Source organism: Mugil cephalus, chromosome 22, assembly GCF_022458985.1.
Source record: "Mugil cephalus isolate CIBA_MC_2020 chromosome 22, CIBA_Mcephalus_1.1, whole genome shotgun sequence".
NCBI classification, from domain to species: Eukaryota; Metazoa; Chordata; class Actinopteri; order Mugiliformes; family Mugilidae; genus Mugil; species Mugil cephalus.
In genome coordinates, this window is record NC_061791.1 from 11,297,479 (window position 1) to 11,318,086 (window position 20,608).

Here is a 20,608-nt window from a genome sequence, read left to right on the forward strand (position 1 = left end):
CTTTTGATGTGGTGTTTTTGATGTGTGGATCGTTATTTTACCTCTCTCGCTCCCTTTCCCTTTCCCTCTCTCTTCTGTGGTTGAGGGCGGGAGACTGTCCGTTGGCGATGGAATGGTGGGAGATGGGCGGCGATGCTTTGGCGGGATTGGAGGAGGAGGTAGTTGAAGAAGAGTTGTTGGTGGAGAGGTCTAAGCCGCCGCCACCCACGCCGGTACCAGTGCCACTGTTGCTGTGTTTGATGCCGTTGTCCTCCATGCCGTGACTGCCGCCTCCGGTCACGTCCTTCCACAACTGCTGGAGCTCTGCAGGGCTCAGGCCAGCTGGAGAAACAAGAAAAACGGATGGAGACAGAGCAGAGTCGGGGAGTCAGTGACATAAATACATTTAAAATAAATGCAAATCCTAAAATGTTGTATGAAACAAAACTACGTGAACTTTCTTTAATAGCCAGGAAAGTTCAATACAGCTCACTGAAACCTTGAATTTGGACTTGAACCAACAATAAAACCAATTGTGGTTCCAGTCAGAAAAAGATTACTCAGTCACATTAATTAAAGTGAATACATGCATGTTCCAGTGGGATAGACGAGGTTTGTCCACTGCTTGGTAACCAATTAGGCACTGTTCTCTGATTCACTTCTAACATCTCCCTCCCGGTCGTCTTCTGTCTCCGACATTTTGATAGTAAACAACAAACACAGGTGTTTACTTGGCTCGGGAGGAGAAAATGGAGCCTGTTCTCTTCTCTGCGTGTCCTTTTATTCTCCTCTTTCGCCTCTCCCTGCTTCTCGGTAAAGGCAGTAAACAACAACAACAACAACAACCGCCCAAAGGAAGGGGGCTGGGGAGTGGGGGAATAGAAACAAAGATGGAAAAACAACAACACTGGCAGTGCAGAGCTGAGACAGAAACAGAGGTAGACAAAGAAAGCCATAATCAGACAAGAAGAGAGAGAAAGGAAGAATAAAAGAATAAAAGACTAAACAAAACAATCATGGAGAGAGTTGGGGACAAAGTGGGTGTTAGAAGAGCATACCAATGAGGGGGAAGGCAGACATACTTAGAGATAACGCAACAGGAACACAGGTGAATACCAATTAGAAAAGCAAAAACAGACAGAACAGAAAGACAGATGAGGAGGACAGACGGCCACCGGACAGCACGAGGGGACATTGGAAGACGTGCGAACACTTAACGCAGACCAAACACAGGAAGTACGCGCAAGTCACATGCTCAATGCAACTACATCCCTTCTCCCCCCTCCGCCACCCCTCCCCATCTTACCTTGCGGGGGCAGGGTCTGTCCGGGCAGGGCAGCCTGGCCTGGAGCGGGCCCAGGCAGCGAGAGCAGGCCCTGCCGCTGCATGTTGAGCAGGTGCTGCTGCTGCTGGAGCTGCTGCATCTGCAGGAGCTGCTGCTGGAAGACGAGCTGCTGGGCGGCCAGCTGCTGCTGCTGCTGCTGCTGTTGCTGTTGCTATAGAGAGGAGGAGGAGGAAGAGAGGAGCAAGAGAGGAGCCGAGAGGAGTGGAGAGGGAGGGAAACATTACAGACGAATTAACAACTGAGAGAGCGGGAGACGAGAGGGGAGACTGAGCGGTGTTTGTGCGTATGGAGGCTGCACTCACTCGCCTCCGCCGTGACCTTAGCTATACCTCCCTGCACTCTGTCTTTCCTCCAGATTTTTTGGGCCGTACCACGATGCTAATGCCTTCTGCTCTCTCTTTGTGTGCGTTCATGTCCGCGAGCATACGCACGCAAACAGACACAAAGCTATGCTGATATACCAGCTCTCAAGCCCTGTCAGTGTATGTGGCTCGTGATTGTGTATGATACTAAGCCTCTGGTATAATCCCCCATCCCGTATACACCCACCCCACCCCACCCCACCCCACCCACCGTCCCTGATAGTTAATTGTCTCGCCTTCACTGATGGTCTGTTACAGCTTATGTGACCAGAGGGAACTGGCTGAATGAGAGATTTACAGCCTCACGTGCATGTGGATGCATACACACAAACACACTCATACGCACGCACACACAACCCTCACGCTCCCTCTCAGCTCTCCTCGCTGCCTCACAGAGTTGTTTATCGCTGGGCCAGACAGGCAATTACGTAAGCTCTGTGCAAAACAACAACAAAAACAACAACAAAATGAAAAACATCAAACTCAGCCACAGCAGCAAAACAAGCCAGCGAGGGAGGGAGGGAGGGAGGGAGGGAGTTTTAGGTAGAGACAAAAGCCTTGACTCTGAGCTGTGAAACACAGCCATATATTAAATAAGGAAAACACAGGTAATAGCTGATTCTAAGTGCATGCTGTGTGCTTTAATGGAACATATTCTAGCTTGTGCACATTGTTGCGTTTTAACTGTGATTCTTCTCTCCATTCACGTGTATGTGCATGCAGCACGTTTTTTCGATATTGTTTTGCCCCTGTAAAAGTATCAAGTTGGAGGCACTGAGGAGAGGTGGGGAGGGGAGTGGGGGGCAAAACTTGTGATGCGCTCACTGGAAAACAGGCTGCATAATGGAGTGGTGGTGGTGGTGGTGGTGGTTTGTCTCCCCGACCCCCACCCCCACCCCCAACTCTCCACCTTGCCTCGAGAGAAATAAGGGAGCAATTTCTATTCCATATTTGATGGCGAGGCCCCTGAAAAACTCCATTCACAAATCCAAACAGAAACAAAGCCGCCGGGAGGTCAGCGGTGACTTCCTGTAGGGGCAGCATAATAGGCTGCTTGAGGAGACATTGAGATGTGCAACACGGAAAGAGAGAGAAAGAGAAGGGGGGGGAAAAAACGTGTTTATGTGATACCTTTTTTTCTGATCAATTTAACTGCTTCCATATAGTCGTCTGGATGTGGCCCTAGACTGGCTCTCTGAGGTTCAGCGCCGACACCGTTATGCAAACGCGGTTAGGCCTGTCATGCTCGTCTCTCTCTTGTGATAGCCGAGGAGGACGAGACGGAGCCGTGTCTGTCCACCGGCTGCCTGTCACCGTGATTTATGAGCGGCGTACACCGCAACTTTAGTGTCGGCGCATGTGTTTGTGCGTGTTTGTACACCCGCGGAAACAGTTCATTAACGAGCTGGATGCCGGACCCTTTGTCTCCGGTCTCCTTTCTGTAAATCATGGCTATGGGTAAACATGTGTGCTTATACTGTGTGCGCAAACGCCAAGTGAAACAGTTGTAAATGGAATCAGTCCCTTACAGGAACACTAGCTGGCATCGGTGCGGATTATGGGGTTAATGTTGTACTACTTTAATTAGTCTAGTCTTTGTTTAAAGAGAAACAGGAATGTGTGCTGTTGGTTGACAAAATAAACAATAGTTTTATTTCGCCATAAAATATCACGGTGCACTTTTGTGTGTCCTTTGTGTGAGTTAAGTCTTTGATGTGTGTGGTGATAAAATATCCCTGGTGCACTCACCTCTTTAGCCTGCTTGCCAGGGTGCTGCTGCTGGAGAAGCTGCAGATGAAGCTGCTCCTGTTGTTTCTTATAGAACTCCTGCAGGTGTTGCTGCAAACAAATGCACACACCATGAGTAAATCACACATTTCTCTCATATAATATATCTACATATATATATAATGCCGGTATATTCTTCATATGCTATGAATCAGACATGTTCAAATACCTGTGACAGGTTTTAAATGGTTTAAATGAAATGTCTCAGAGCCTTTTTATGGTGTATAATGACTTAAAATTGATTTACATCAAAGGAAGTCCACAAAGAACCTCCTTTAAAAAGACATTTCTTCTGAATCACGCATGCAACTTCTTTAGGTCCAGCTGGACTTCACCTGATTTGTTACGAAGAAACTGTTGTGCAATCAATACATTATCTACTCCTTTTGGCATTCGTTATCCAGGCTGTCTTTCACTGCTCTTCATGTGGACTTTTAATAGTTCCACAGTTCTGCAGGGATAACAATCCATCATATTAACTATGCATTTGGCTGCCAGAGCACACTGACTTCCTTTGGAGTGGCTGAAATAAACAGAACGAAGCCTCTCAGGATCAAACTTGCTACATTGAACTGATTCCTTTAACACACACACACACACACACAGTGTGACAGCTATTTTAACTTTGATTTCAGTTTTGTTTCAAGTGTTTTCAGATGGCAGTTTGACCTGAAAAATAAGTCCACTGGAACGCACCCAGTTCTGTGCAAATTGACACTGAAGTATCCACATGAGTTAACAGGGAGTAGGGAATTTAAGACATAGGAGCATTCTCTTAAGTCACTTAATCTACATAAATCCACGATACAAGCCTGCTACATGTTCACTTTTCACTTTGTGGTTAATGTTGATTTAGGATTTAGGACAGACGTATGACTGATTCAAGGTGATCAAGTTTACAATTAAATCAAAAATAAAAATGCTGCATCAATTTTTCTGATAAGTGTCTCTATTCCTACAAAAAAGGCTGAGCAAAGGCACGCAGCTGTTCTGAAACCAAAGCCGGAGCGCTCTTAATGAAGAGGCAAAATCAGAATGACTGACATTCTTAATTAAACTATTCTCTTCTCCTTAATCAAATCTATGAATGAGAAATGCATTTCAGCTCTGACGCGAGACTGTGCCAAGTGTGTGCTTTCTCGAGTTGATTCCAAATATTACATCATCCATCACCTATCAGTCAGCTCCCGGTGCCCTACTCTCTCAGTCCCTGATGGATGCTTGTCAGGGAATTGAACCAGCGACACACCGGAGACAGTTAATTAGAGCTGACATGAACAAGTGCGTCAATTTCAGATTCCTCTTGGTAAGCGTGTCAAGGACACAGGGCTGCAGTGAGTTGGCATGAGCGACTAGTGGCTGCGTTACATGGGCACAGGAATGACTCAGTGTTCTGCACGGGTTAATTTGTGCGTATGTTTGATCCAATCAGAAAGAAACGGCAACAGTTTTCAGATTAAAATAAACTGCTGCGCATGGGACGTGCATCAAAGTGATTGGTCAGTGGTGTATGCATTTAGTTGTCAGCGTGTGTTTACCTGTTGTAGCATTACAGCCTGCTGCTGCTGGAGCAGGGCCTGGAGCTGCTGGGGGGAAAGAACCTGCTGCTGGAGGATCTGCTGCATCTGTTGCGGCGTGATCACCTGGGGACTCATCATGGCCACCGACACTGGAACCTGGATATGGAGGGTAAATGGAAAAAAAAAAAAGAGAGAGAGAAAAGATGATGGAATGTGAGATGGACAAAAAAAAAAGGAGGAGAGGCGCAGGAGTGAAATGAAGAAAGTTTGAAAAATAGAGCATTAGAGATGTACGTCAGACATAGTGGCATAGATCTACTGGGAGTGTGGTAATTGGTGGTTTGAGAGGTAGGGAGAGCTGGGCCTCCCATGGCCGTGACGCTTGGCAGCCTAGAGGAGACGCTGAAGGACAGATGGGTGCTGTGCCTTTGTGTTGCTCATCTTATTTTCCTGCCTTCACCCCGTAGGGAAAAGTAAAGGGATTTAAATAGACATAGACCTTAATTAGCAGGACCCTTGAACTCCCCCCCACTTTAGCGTGCCTATCAGTGCTGCTATTGTGAAACAGCGTGAAAATGCACAACTCTAAAGTTGATTAAAACTACCCTGATGAAGTGGACACGTGGCAGGCACAATCAGCGTGATGCGGCGGGCCAGAGCTGGGAGTTCGGGGGTTCACGCTGAGCCTTTTTTCTTTTTTTTTTTTATATTAGGAGGGAGGAAATATGGAAAACAATAAATGAATGATTTGTTCCCTGGCCTCAGTTGACGTATTTGGAAATTGCGTTTCATTTTTCGCTGATAAATATTAAAATACAAGCCGTCGATCCTCAGCAGAAGAACTCTACTGAAGCAAAACAAAATATATATCCTGCATTTACCACTAAATTCTTCTCAGGTGGCAGCTCAGCGACTTCTGAGGCAGCGGATCAATGGAAAGACGATGCGTCTCTCTTCAGTCTTTGATTGTGTGCGCACATACTAATAGGGGAGTACAGGCTAACGTTTACATTTCAGTTTATCGAGGCTGCTTAAAAAATGAACAACTTGTGCGGAGAAGAGATTAGTTTGTTGACTGCAGTTATAGAAAATAAAGTAAAGATGCGAGTATGATTTAGGATCAGGAATTCAGACACAGGGATTCAACAATTTCAAACAACGTAAACACAAATACACTCTTTCAACAAGCTGTATTTTGTTTAGGGTGTATGCTGCATCCTGACAGACAGGTTTTACGCTATAACACAATTAAAATATCAACTTGTAGTACCACCTCCCTGATGCTAATTGCGATGGTGTTTGGCGTTGAACTGCCATGACAGTAGCTAGCCTATATGGTGTGTCGAGGGGCCAATAAGACATCCCTGTCCTCATCGCCAGCTAATCAAGCTGGCTTGATTACTTTCCATGCATGTCTCTCCTCCCTCCCTCTCTCTCTGTCAGGCCTTGACACGTCCTTGTTTAGCTCTCCTCTCCTCAACGCCTACCCCCCACCCCAGGTTTCTCCCCCCCCACCCCTCTTTGATTAGCCGAGACATTTGCATGGTCACTACACATTTTTCATTTTAGAAGTCATTATGCATTAGTGGCTCCTGATCGCCCGCCTTGACTAATCCTGATGAACTGAAAATCACAGCTGAAGGTCAACTTCCAGCCGGCCCCGCTGCACATTCATATTCATATTCAAACAAATCCTGCCTCCATTGTTCATTAGGGTCTTAGGGAGAAGGGACTCCATCTAAGGTGGAAGGGATGGAGGAGGAGGAGGAGGGGAGGAGGAGGAGGAGGAGGAGGAGGAGGAGGATGTTGTGGTACATGTCTTTTCTTCCCTGGACTCCTCTATGCAAGAATACAAGAGAAATTGCATTCACAATAAGCGAGGCGCTGAACAAAAGCCGTCAAAAGTTGCAAATTAAACAGTCCATGTGTAATTATGCAAATGCCGTGCTTACACCTTCAATGTTATTAACCCTTAAAGGTACATTTGCTAGGTAAGTAATTACCCCCGCAGTCACTCCTGGTTTTGTGTTGGATGCCATTACAATGGGGCGAGTGCAGCTGAGAAACAACATGAGAGATGCTCTCATTAAGACTATTAATTGGATGCAGGCTCCAAGATGTTTTGGTTCACAAAAAAAAGGATGCAGGCGCAGACATGTAGACTTTAACACAAATGTATGCGCATGCATACATAAAGGAGAATTAAACATAAGTTGTACACTGTACTTCAAACAGTTTCCTCATGGTGTAAGTGCTGAAATGTTAGCATTCAGAGTTGGGTACGTGGAAATGAATAATGCAGGATTTCGACAATGAATAAAACCAAACAATAGAACAGCAACTAATAAAACTTAAAAAAAAAAAAGAAGAAACAAAAAACGGCAAACAACCAGGTTATGAAATAATAGCATTCCTTTTACACTTTCATTAGTTTTTTTTTTTTTAGAGCTGTGATGGGTGATAATCATCTTTATTTCACTACCGCTCCAAACAAAAAAAAGAAGGGGACAGGAAGAGGGAGAGAAGGCAGGAGGAAGAAAGAGAGGGGAGAAAAGGCACTGGCCCACGTCCATTGTGAAGTGCAGCACAATGCTAATTCCAGCATTTAACTGCATGCTTTTCTGCTTGACGTATCAGAGGCTCCAAGATGAAAGCAGATAAGTAATTGCTCTCCTGGTTCTTATTCTTCACTGACAACCCATAAATTTAATTTTACACACACGTTCATTTACATTTTCGAGTATATGACATGATAATTGCAGGAATATAACACCTCCATTCTGCAGGATACTGCAGGAGGGCTTGATTGACGGGAGCGGTGAATTGAAAGGAACAGGAGGCTGAATTGCCTCTCCTTGAAATGATTTTGCCACGAAGGGATAAAATTAATGAGCATTTAGTAGACGCTGGCAGTGGCGTAAACATCCACGCACCGTGAATAGGCTCTCATTCGCAGAAGACGAGCCCTGATATCCAATTGGTCTGCGCCTCTGCTTCTCTGTAATCCAAAAGGATATATTTCCAGTACTGGTGCACAAAAAAAGTATTAATGGGATTTATTAAATTCTTAGAAATTAGCTGCAGCTGATGTAGCCACTGGGGACCTTAATAACCAAAAAGGTTAGTCTGCTGCTTTTAATTGTGTTAATTTGGATGGAAAAGCACGCAAATGACTTTGGATAACTTATTTGAATGTGACTGGCTGCTTTACAAACATTTGCCAGAAACATGCTCGCTTAAGTTCACTGTTTGAACCCTTATTTATGTGCCTTGTCCTAAAAAGAACAATGAGCCATATTGACATGAACTTTGAAGCCATGTGGTTTGCCCTCAAAGTTGGAGAGCAAAACAAAGGACCTTTAAATTGGCTCATGATGTAGAAACACTGGTGGGGCCCTCACCCGAACAAGCAGATCATTACACCACCCTTGTCACACCCACAGCCTGTATCCATCCTCTCCAATGCTTCGCGAAAGGTCAAGCTCTTCTACGGAGAGCTTTGGTATCTTTTCCAGGCAAAGCTGGCACCCAAGTCTCTCATTATGTTTGATTTAACTGGGCATTAAATGCAGAACACCACATCTCCTCTATCTGCTGCTCACTGGCTGGCTAACACAGATGTCTATTCTGACCAATGGACAAATGGATTTCCAGCAGTTACACCCACTCCACTGTCTGTGTGGGACTTTATCTTTACAGCAATACGTTTTTATGAGTGATCTCAAATTACCTAAAGCGGGAGATAAGTAGTATCAGGAGTTCAAACTTAAACAATTAGAGAGGAATTCCTTTTATTCGATTTCCTTCCATAGAAATCACTTAGCAGTTATAAGCAAGGGGGAAACTGGTGATTAGATGGCAGCAATAAACATTGTAAGGGCAACGAACGTGGAGCGGTTATCAGCAGCAGAGGTTCCTGTAGCACTGGACAGAGGACTGAGCTCCACTACAGACACTGCTTAGATAAATGCTATGAGAAATGAAAGGGTCCTAGTCGGTAATTACTGTGGATCCTTGGCAGCCGAGTTGCTGCTTATTAAATCACTAGCTTTACTTCACAGAGAAAGAAAGCGATCAAGAAATCAAGAAAAAGGGAAGAAGCCCCACTACCTCCCATCCCCATTTCATCTCAATCCACTGAGCGTCCCGGGGGGGATAAGGCCGACACTCAGACCCCCCATCGTAGCTGGTGGACTTCTGACCTCTCAACTCTCTTCCAGTTGACACTGCTCATTTACTAGCCAATTACTGCCAAATGTGGGTACACGATTATTGATGGCCGTGACTCTCCACAGGAGGACCGCCAGGCGACGGGGTGGGCTGGTGCGCGGCGACGAGTGGCCGAAGTTCAAGTGTGTGGTACGCAAGTGTGTGTTTACTATGTAAAATCACATATGCTTCCACGCGAGCCTCACTCAAACCCACGTAGTGTGCTCGGCTTAGAGAGATCAATACTCTAGATTGTCAGGAGTGAAGCTAAGTAGATTACAGAATGTTTTCCAAAATCAATTTCCATAGCAGTTTGGCAGCAGTGCATGGGAAGTGTAATTTATCATAACATAAATACCCATCATGTAAAAGCCTCTAATAAAAAGCCTGAGGAGATTGGGACGGGCTTAGTGCAATTTCCATATTGATTTATCTCTACATGTAGAAAGTAACTGATTAAGCCTCTTCGATGGCTGCGCGACATTGCTCGCGCACATTGTTTGTGTCATTATCAGTACAAATTGTCGCACCTTTATCATTAAACTGGCACAATTCACTCCCGACTGATGCCTCCCTGCAGGTAGTTCAAGAGTAAATGGGAGCGACAGAAAGAGTGAGAGGGGGAATTAAAAGAGAAAGTGCAGAGAGGGAGAGAGAGAGGGAGAGAGAGAGAGGAGCAGGCTGAAATGGAAAGAATGTGAAAGAGAGGTGGAGAAGGAGGGGGGGGGGGGACGCTTTCCTCTGATGTTGCAGGTAATATGGCCTCCACTGGATCAGCCTCTTCATCAGTGACACACAGTAAATTACAAGTGCTTCAAGCAGCTCAGTGAATTATAGTTCATCACTTGGAAAGGCTTTCCCCCTCACCACCGGGGCCCGGGCGTATCAGATCTGCCGGTTAGGATCCAATTAACACCCTGGCCAGAATCATCTGATTGCATGTGTAAGGGCTGGTATAACTCGTTTATTGCAGCCATGTATCTTCTGTCACAAGGTAAATTTGTTGCTGCTACATCAAAGGTCTGAGTTACTTTTTTTTTTTTTTATCCCTCCCTCTCACTTTCTCTTGATCCCCCAAACTCAGCTACTTCGCCTTGGGGTTGCATTTCAACTTCTTTTGCATCACAATGATGAACCTGCTCTGTCCTCGCAATTTAGCAATCTCGTCCTGTAGGTGTTGTAAATGCAGGGGGGGAAAAAAAAAGAGAAGCGGGGAGGGAGATGGAACATGAAAAAAGAATCTTGTTTTCTGGTTACAAAAGCAGTAACCAAGGGTGTTTGACTTAAAATGTGCTGACGTTTTCCCTCTCTTTCTCTCTCTCAGAGTCAACAGAAGTTTTCCTCATGAATAACATAATATTTTCCCCCCACTCTTTTCTCCTTTTGCTGTGATAATTTTTTCTCTATTTTCAGATTCAACCAGAGGGGATACAGTGGAAAGATATATTCATAAATGTAAATGTGAACTAGCATCCTTTAGCCACGCGCACTGGAGTCGGCTAACCTATACTGAAGCCTAGCGTCACAGCCCTTTTCCCTGCATCTGCGTTTGTGTGTTCCAGATGAAAGCCAATAAGCATACGAGTGCAGCTATTGAAATGACGCCGGCTCCGTGTTGAAACGCGCGGACCTGACCTTTAAGAGTGTGACACTTCCTAGGATGGCCCAGTGCCCACAGCCCGGTCTGATCGGCCTGGGAAGAAAGCTGAAAATTTACAGGAAACGCAACTAAACCAACATCTCTCGCGATCCATAAACTGACCATAAAAAAAAAAAAAAAACTTAAATATTTTCATTCATACTTGGAAGTGAGCAGTGCACAGATGGGACTGTGGTTATTAGTCTTGTAAAAAGGTATTCACAGCTTGATAGTGTGAAAGGGGCAGAGCAGCACTCGCAACACTTGCTATGGGCGAGCTCTCAGGCTTTGCATGATTTAGAATTGGACGTTAACTAGTGGGAGGAGGGGTGAGGGGGTAGCTTCACACTGTCAAGACCCCATCTAACACACACTCACACTCTCAGGGTTAGAGGGTCATTCTAGCTGTTTTAAATGTGCCCCCTGACATATAGAGGTGGTGGCTGTGTCACAGTGCAACCCTCCAGGTGACCTGTGTTTGGTTCATTTGGATAACTACAACCTCTACTGGTATCTGACAGATACTCACTCACTGTACAGAATAGTCAGTGTAATACCTACAGTATAGTGGCTGAACGTCTGGCATCCTTTTCCAATGGGGAACTGAAGTTGTCATTATCAATCCATGCTCCATTCACAGCCACCGCACACTCCACTGACAAAACCAGTCATTTTACCTTGCGACACACAGGAGTGGCTGGTCTACCACTGCTTTGACTGATTAGTTTGTTTTGGATTCAACTTAACACTTTGCTAAACCAGTCACAGCAACACTGCTGTGCTCTGCAAAGTAAAATTACTGTTTCCGTCAATGTAGTCTGGAACAAACTGGTCGACGGCAGAGTAAAGAAGGGAAAACACGGTAAATGTAGCGTGCATATTGTTTGTGAGTAGGTTTTGTTTTAGATGACTTGCTGGTGACGCCTCCACAGCAATTTATTACTTGGTTTCTGTGCAAGAACATCTGTTTGCTTCTCCAAACTTTAAGTGTGCAGACTACCATCAGTTGTAGGTAATACACTGAGTCTCTTCAAAGAAGCGCTACGTTGACAGAGCAGTTGAGTCCAGCTCTGCTCGGCTCTCCTTATCAATAATGATCAATGGAGCCACTAACAAACACGATTTGCACAAAGTCACTTCTGGCAATGTAAAACTTTAAGCAACTGCCGTCGTGCTTGTGTTTGTGCATGGGCACGGGCTGTGTGTAGCTGTATTATGTACGTGCGAGCGTGAGCGAAACAACTGTCAGATTCATAGGCCTCTGTAATCCTCTCCGCCTCTCCTTGTCCGCGTTTCTTTATTTGTATTCCAAATGTCAGTGTATAAATGCCTTTCAGAAGGGGGATATTGCCATAGAGAAGAGGAGAGCGAGGGGAGAGAGCAGCAGAGGAGAATGGAGCAGAGACGAGAGGGTGTTGTGTGCCTTGGGAGAGCCGTGTAAGCAGCATGGCGGAGGCAGGGGGATTTACAGGAAGAAATAGGTGTTTATTGAGTGCTCCCGTGGGCTTACTGTGTAATAATAGACCTGTCACATTACGCAAATGTGGAAAAGCAGCTTGTGTGCGTGTGTTTGTATGTGTGTTTGCGGGACTGTTTTTTCTTTGAACACGTGAGCGCGCGCGCATGTTAATGCCAGAGCTGCCTCCGCATCATCAACTCCTGAGAAGCAGCGATGAGCAAGCGGATAGAATTAGTCAGGCGAGAGCCTTTAGCCGCTAATACGAGTAATTAAAACTGCGAGCTGAGGCACTTAGATGCTTGTGTACTAAATAATTTACATGCCATGATCTATGGATCATTTCTCGCCCTTAAATACCAAAGATGGAGAACAAGAGGAAAAAAAAAGACTGGCAGAGGATTTATCAGTATCTCTGCCATAAGCAGGATGTCATGGTAATATTAATCCTTTTCCCACTTTCTACTGCACTAATCATACAAGGGGATCAATCCGCATGATTCCTCTGGTGGAAAACATGCAGCTTGATTGCCATTGACTCTTATCTGGCTGAGAAGCTAATAAAATACTGCACTGTTGCACGCACTGTGGCCTCATAATCCAAGTAAATAATGCAGCTTTATTGGGTAAACTCCCTCAAGACCAAGAAAAAAAAATAGTGTACTGACAAGAGAAAAGAAAAACAATAATAACGTGAAAAAAAAAGAGTTTTAATAAAGTAAGAGTTTCTGATATTTGCACAATAGAGTTGTTTCAGTTAAAATGTCATTTGAAATGAGTGGATTCAGGGGCGCGCAGCAGCTTTTCTTCCTCGCTGTAAAAATGAAGCCAGATGCACCGTTGTGTGATGCGCGCGAGTGTGTGTGCAAGTGTCAGCGGTGCCTCTCCAATGATACCCTGCACGGAGACTTTTTGGAACAAAGAGGTGAGGATGTTAATAAAAGCTGGATCAACAAATGGATTAGTTGGGAGCTGAGGACAGGCCGATCGGCAGGCCCTCTGATTCATATTGATTCATATCGTCGGTGAGGCAAGGATGGAGTAAGCAAATGTAAATATTCAATATTTACCATCCGCTGGTGTTATTAGAGGCAGGGTGCTTGGACATGGGCCGACAGTTATCGTGCACCCACACAGCTCTCATTCAATATTGTTTTTCATGCTATGTATTGTACTCAGTGACTATGCAGGCATTTGTAGATCAAGATCCCATTTGTTTGAATCTGTTAAGCTTGCAGATCTTCAAACACAGGACAATAAGCTACAAAGAGCTTAAGTTTAATGAATAATTTTCTTATTTTACCGCAGCTAAACAAGTGAAAACAGCCCTCAAATGCGTGTAGAACTTGACTGATGATATTAACGCTCCCGATGAGTCCGAGTTGAATTATTTAAAGCAGGAGCACGACTTAGTCTTTGCCAACCTTATCTCTTCACCAGCACGTAATTAGGTACACAGGGGTGTGACTCCAATTGAAGGTGTCGCCATTGTTAGACTCTGTGAAAATATCAACGGGTGAGGTTAACGCCAATTTCCCTGTCATTAATGAAATGCACAGAGCTCCTAATGAGGTAAACCATTGCTCCTTGATAGTACTTATTAGCAGAGTGGAGGGCACAAACTCCCACACTTCAATTTCAAACGGCTAAAAATAAATTAAAAGAAAAAAAAAAAAAGAAAGTACTTGGAATAAAAACATGGAGCAGATGTCAAGGGGCCTTACGTAATTTGAAGCGGGAAAACCAACTAACCGACTTGTTGACTTAAACAAACAGAAGGTACGGGGAAAAATCTTAACGGGGGGTAAGAAAGAGAATGGCAGGCGACGTGTTAATGTGCATGCGTGCGAATGGGGGGTGCTGGCGTGAAACTGTTTGAGCGCGTGCGTTATGTATGTACAAGACGTGTGACCTTTTCCGATCACTGACAACAGAAATAGACAGCTCTATGAATCAATAAGGTAAATTAGCGTTGAGGAGTGGAAATGACAGGCGGTTAAAATTAGCTGTCTGTGTAACCCACTAGTTGGGCTGACATGTCTTTCAAACAATAACTAACCTCTGGATATTCCCGTGTCAACAGCACTATGGATCTAATGCAGAAAAGCGATCAAAGATCAAAGATGACCTCCAATTTGTCATCCTACCACATCACCTAATTTTTTACACCATTAAATGTTGCAAATTGAGGAAATTTCGCTCCCTGAGATTTGTCTCTGTTGTGTTTCTCTTGCGTCTATGTGGCGCTTAGCTTCCTGGGGACTTGGCTTGTCCAGCTTTAAGATTCCAACGACAGGTCGGAGGATTGCAAATCAAACACACTTTGTGGAACAGAGGAAATCTTCTTTTCGGAGAAGCATGTATTATGGATGGACTTAAGAGATTAGACGGGGAGCTGCTTTACCTGCAGTGGACGCTGCTTGTCCTGGCTCTTTGGAGATTTCAGGCCACTGCCTGGCTGCTGCAAGAGTAATTGCCTCGCTGCTTGTAGTGCCTGGGAAGAAAAAGAACACAAGACAAAAGATGGTGTGAGAAAAAAAAAGGGAAAGAAAGACGCGGTGGGAAGGAGGAGAAATAATAAACTATTAGATTTCCCGAAGCTGACAGCAGGGATAATTCAAATTTTCACGGGCAACTTTGACTAAAACCCCCCGTTGAATATCACCTGGCTCGTTCTGATGCGGAGATGTGTTTTAGTAACAATTCACAGAGCTGTGATAAAGGATAAATACAGTTTGTCTAGAGTGAAGAAGGAGAGGGCGGAGGGGGTGGTGGCTCGGAAAAAAAAAAAAAAAAAAAGGCAGAGTAGAAATGACCTGTCTAGTGTGTGCTCAACTGAAATACCCACTTCTCTCTGCAAATTACTGCCACATTTGCATATTCATAATATCAATTTGAAGTAGAGGCAGCACCATGTGAAGTGTCCCTCGGAGCTGTAATTAAAGTTGACAAAATCAACATCAGATTACATTTAGAGTGAATTAACTAGCAGCCCAGGTTTTACACTATGCATTAACCGTGCCAGCGCGCAGAGGATGGGTAATAGATAGAGAGATGAATGGATCAGCTCAGAAAGAGAGACCTTTTGCTGCCTGGTGAAATGTTTACACATGACATGAAAAATTAGAAAATGTTGTATTTGTAAATTGTAAAATTTGTCATTAACACCTTTTCATGTGTTTACCAGACATCGATATGATAAGAATCAGAGAGGCTGAGGGATGCGGAGTAATTTATTTCTCTAGGGTTTGATGGGATTACAGATCCCCCCCTCCCCTCCCCTCCCGCCCCCCGTGCCTCGGCTGTGTGTACTGAATGTGTGTGACGAGCAAGCTCCTGCTTCACAGGTACGGTGGCAGCTGGGCTAGCAGCTTCACTCCGATTCTTCAAGAGCGCATGGATGAAAGAGTCTGGCAGAAAAGAACATTGTGCACAGCTGCAACTACTACTGCTGCTGCTGCTGCTCCACACAACTTGTATTGTTCAGGCCCACGAGCATCAAGTGGGAGTGGAGGGGGGGGGGGCATGCATGCACTCACGCACACACAACACAACAACTTCACAGGTGTTTTGATGACAAAAGAAGAGGACGAGTAGGAGGAGAAGCAAGAAGTCAGGGGAAAAAAATTGGAGAGTGACACTTCCTCTGGAATCAGGGGTGCTCATTTTATTTTCCGGTGCTTGCCAGTATCCATGACAACAGCTGCCTTGACAGGGCGTGCATATGGCGCAGCTCTGCCAGCTGGTGGGAACAATGTTTGAACTAGTACATTGAGATCCTGAGCAAACAAGAGGAGAAGACAGGAGAGAGGCAGTAGAAAAAAAAAAAAAAAAAATGAGAGGGAGGAGTGAAAAAAGTTGCCATGTCTTAACCCCTCAGGGAACGCAGCCACCCCCCTGATCAATTATGAAAAGACAGAACCGGAGGGGGGCTGCTTGGAGAGGTGGTGTGGAGGGGGAGGGGGTCTGTCTGGCTGCTCAGGAGGAGCCAGGCTTTCTGAACTAAAGTAAACAAACACATTAGACTGGCACTGAGTCCTAACTGCATTGATCCGTCTCCTTTGGTAAGAGGAGCCTAGTCGCCACTGCTTTATGTGCGAGTGTGTGTGCGACATCTGTAAGTTGAGCCTTTTCTTCTGAGCACTCGCTAAAGCACACATCAACACCTGCCCCAGAAAAGCACATAAAGTTTTGTTGTTTGAAATCGCTGGGAAATCAAACACCGCTCACTTCCTTTTAAAACACAAGACAAATTCCTTGAATGCAGCCAATCACTCAGCTAATTAAAACACAGGGCCTAATTAATCTCACCATGATTGGTGAATCAAAGTAATTATAAGGCTTATTGAGTCCTGCACACAGTAGTTAGAGGGAAGGCTGCTTGATGAGCGAAGCTGAAGGTAGTCGTCAGGGGGAAATGTTTATCCATGTGCGGATCAATAATGATTCGCTGTGTTATACCCAAAGTCAAGAGAGCCACTCGATATATTACACGGTCAAGAGTACAGGAAAAAGAGGGATGTTTTTAACTGCACTTCCAATATCCATGCCAAGCAAATATCGAGGGAGGTGCAGGCATGAGAGGTGACGCGGAGGGGTGAAGCAGCGAAGAGATCAACTACACCCGGCTTATTAGAAAAGAAGTCTGCTCAGACTGCATAAAGAGCACTCCTCCAAACATAACACAGACCTTATCAACACCGGCCAAACTTTTCCAGAGCGGTTTGTCAAGTCTGAAACTGTCTGTCACCTCTCCCGTGGAAGTGGGGTTAGTCCTTTTTTTTTTTTCTCGGAGAGTCTGTGATGGCGTGGAATAGCAAGGGAGGAGGAATAAAAAAAATAAATAAATAAAGAAAAAAGTCCTGTCCCCTCACTTTCACCAGCTCGGAGTATTCAGCCATTACAGTAAAAAGCACCAATTTGCGCCACCCACTTCCCACTCCACAGAGATGGTAAGCTGAAGCCCATTCTCGAAGCACAAAAAAGCACCAAATGCCAAGGAAAGTCATCAAAAGTTTGGTGGAGAGCGGACAAAAACACAGACGAGAGCAGACGCCTATTTAACCTGGGTTGCTATGCACGAAAAAATGACATCCCCAAGTCTATTAATGCACACATTGTATAAACAGCACAATGTGACACATTCTTCAGAACGAGAGAGTGAGCCAGACGGAGGGGGGGGGTGGAGAAAAAGAAGCAGGCCCTGCTATATAAATAACAAGGCACTCAGAGGCATATTTGATGTTGATATCCATCACTGAGGTTGGAAAAGAGGAAAAAAAAATAAGAGGGGGGAAAATAACACAGAGCGACCAAGACCGCGACACGGGGATCCTTATGAAAATAAGATTCAGCCCAAATGGATCTGGTGTAATTGGTTTCAGATAGTGAGGTCAGGAGAAAGGCGATACAGGCAACTATTATGCGAAACGGACTGAGAAACAAGAATGTTTACACAGGCATTCCTCGGCTACATTAATAGGCATGCAGAGAGATCACTGGAGAGGCAGGGGAAGGAGAGAGTGAGAAGAGACTGACAGAGAGAGGGAGAAAAAAAAACATATCACGCATCCATTCACCCATCACCTCCCACAATCCTCTATAGCTCTATACAAAACTGTATTTCTATACAGAACAGGGTAATAAGCAACACCTAACACAATGCACCTTTGTAAGGAGCATGCAAAGATCTTAAACAAGCATGAAATACATTAGCAGACCTTGCAATACTGGGCCCAAACCATTACAAATCCCCAGATTGCTTATTGCTTGTGATGGCGGCGGAGGCGGTGGGGAGGTGTGAGAAAGAAATAAGCTATCCACTAAGAATGTCACTCTTTCAAATCCACCTGGAGGCTGCGCGATATGCAGCCATGACATCGGAATTGGATATATTTGAGGGGCTGTGACATTGTGTTTGGACAGTGCAGATCACTTCCTGGCTCTCGTTGGGAGTTGTTGTTATTAGGGGATGTGGCTGATATTGGAATGATGACACAGGTGTGAAACAGGCCGCCCTCAACAGGTACGTCCCCGCAAGCGCTGTGGCCTCTGCAGCGTGTTCCAGAAAGCAGCCGTAAACGCGGCGTATCAATCGTTGATCAGTGAGAAATGCGGTTGCATCATGATCACACAGCAGTTCTGTGGTGTGCAGAACAGATGTTTGGTGTGTATGCATGTGTGTGTGGGTGTGTGTGTTTGTTGTAGGGAGTAAAGGGCTGCTGTTCAACACTAGGCTGTCGGCCAGAACAGCTCCAGTCATGCTGACAGCTTTGACAACTCTCACACACTCTTGATGCATAAGCACACACACACATACGCATAGCACTGCACCACAAGGCTTATCTATCTTCCAGGAAACACAGACAGAAGGAGGAGGGAGAGGAAGGGGGGGGTGAGGAAAAGAAAAAGTGTGACTCTTTATCAAGCTGGAGGGAGTCGCATGCCATGGAAAACAAGGCACAAACAGTTTAAGCTGAACAAACAAACATGGCTGATTGGACTGAGGCTGCCGGGCCGCTGGCGGGGAAGATATGCACTGACACTCCACACCAAAATATTTACACCCTATCTCCTTATATAAGTGGATTCAGGGCAGATGGATGGATGGATACGGATTTGGAGGGGCTGGCTGGAGAGGATAGACAAATGAGAAGAGAAACAGGAGCAGGATAAGATGTCCCATGCAATGTCTGAATGCAAAAGTAGGGCCTGGGTTTGAGAAATCAAGTGACTGGGGAGTGTTGTGTGAGCATGAATAGAATAGAAGCGATCCAACCTCGCTCCTCTCTTTTTGGAGCAGACTTTTAAAATGTCGCAAAAATAAAGGTAAGTGTAAACACCAGTTTGGAGTGATTAAGTAACGCTGCATGTTGTTGTAACATGGTGGGGACATTGGTTAAGTTAGGCATTGCTGTAAAAAATAACTGTAAATAAAAAGTAGAGGTTTGCGAACTGAAAAGATAAAACTTCTAGCCTTGCTTCATTAATGCCTGGACGAGTAGCAAGTTGAACAAATTTCAAACACCACCAACGACTGGTTCCTACCCCCAAATTCACGCTGGTGATGGTGGACTCAGGTGGTGATTTTCTCATCACATGTGACGCTAGTTTCGTGCACAACATGTGGAAGTGGTAAATATACAAGAAGGTTGCCAAGGTAACCACAGGCTGAAATGGATAGGGCATTGGTTACAAGTTGAAACTGCTGATCAATCATGCAAATTTAATACTCAGCAAATTTGAATTTTGGTTAAAAGAAAATCCGAAATGGCAAAAAACACATTTGACGAGTGGAAACCTTTCAGTTTCCATAAAAATGTTCTCACGCCATACTACAAAATGTGCATCAAAATACGACGTGGCTAGTGATTACTTAAGTATAAGTGTTTCTTGCAGTTAGTCAGATCTTTTTTTAACACTGACTGACTATAGTTGCTAACATTTTTGTGCCTGATGTGTATAAGCTATACAGTATAAAGATACTACAGATCCCATTCACCACAAGTAACTCAGCCACATGAGTAGAAAGACTCCTATCCTTTCATAAAGGTCAGAACTGGCTATGATGTCTTGGTGACTCAACAATAGCTCCAGATTCAGTTCCCTTATCGCCTCCACAAAGCCCACACAGAGCACAATCCACACCTGGGTTCAGTCAACTAAAATAAAAATGATTCTTTTGTCTGCAGACACAGATAGCAGCATGGAGAGGTGATGTAGGAAGGGGGAATAAACACTAACAAGACAAACGGGAGGCAAACAACTCCCTAATTTGGCCAAATCTGGATGATCGTGAATAACTGCTCGGCAAACCATAATACAGTCTTAAGTTACAGCAAAAAATCCTTGGGTGATTTCTCAGACAGTATTTTCACGAGAAAGAACAGGAGGAAGAAGAGGAGAATATGGAAAGTATGTAGGAGTAATGAGCATTTTAATGTATGACTCAATAAATCAACAGTCTGAAGTGAAAAAATGGACGGGGAGAGAGAAAGGGAGGGAGAGGTCCATGGAGAATCTGCTCGGGCCTCAGGACGGAGGTAAAGCTATCCGGCAGAACAATGGGCTTCTGTGTCCTACTCTGTTATCTCTATCTCAGTATTTTCAGCTACTTCAGCTTCCTCTGTCGCTACAAACGAGGCTCCTCAGCCAAAAAATGCAAATAACCACCATCTTATGCTCATTTTTTTGCGTTAAACTCTGATTTCTAAAGTGGTTAAATGGCATTTGGAACGTATGGCTGTTCAACCGCTTGCCACCTCTTAGCTGCACGTCTCCTCCTTCACGCTCTCTCCATACGCTCATATC

General features: G+C 44.8%; 1 protein-coding gene across 5 annotated transcripts in view; it reads right to left on the reverse strand.

Moving 5' to 3' along the window:
* Window positions 1–20,608, reverse strand: part of foxp2 (forkhead box P2) — a 98,337-nt gene that overhangs the window by 26,999 nt on the left and 50,730 nt on the right. For all 5 annotated transcript variants that reach the window (XM_047575311.1, XM_047575308.1, XM_047575312.1 and 2 more), the window contains 5 exons: window positions 14,703–14,792; window positions 5,013–5,150; window positions 3,436–3,525; window positions 1,286–1,475; window positions 42–321 (listed from right to left, as the gene is read on the reverse strand). In XM_047575311.1, coding sequence (XP_047431267.1) covers window positions 42–321; window positions 1,286–1,475; window positions 3,436–3,525; window positions 5,013–5,150; window positions 14,703–14,792 — 788 coding nt within the window. The remainder of the gene's footprint in view (window positions 1–41; window positions 322–1,285; window positions 1,476–3,435; window positions 3,526–5,012; window positions 5,151–14,702; window positions 14,793–20,608) is intronic.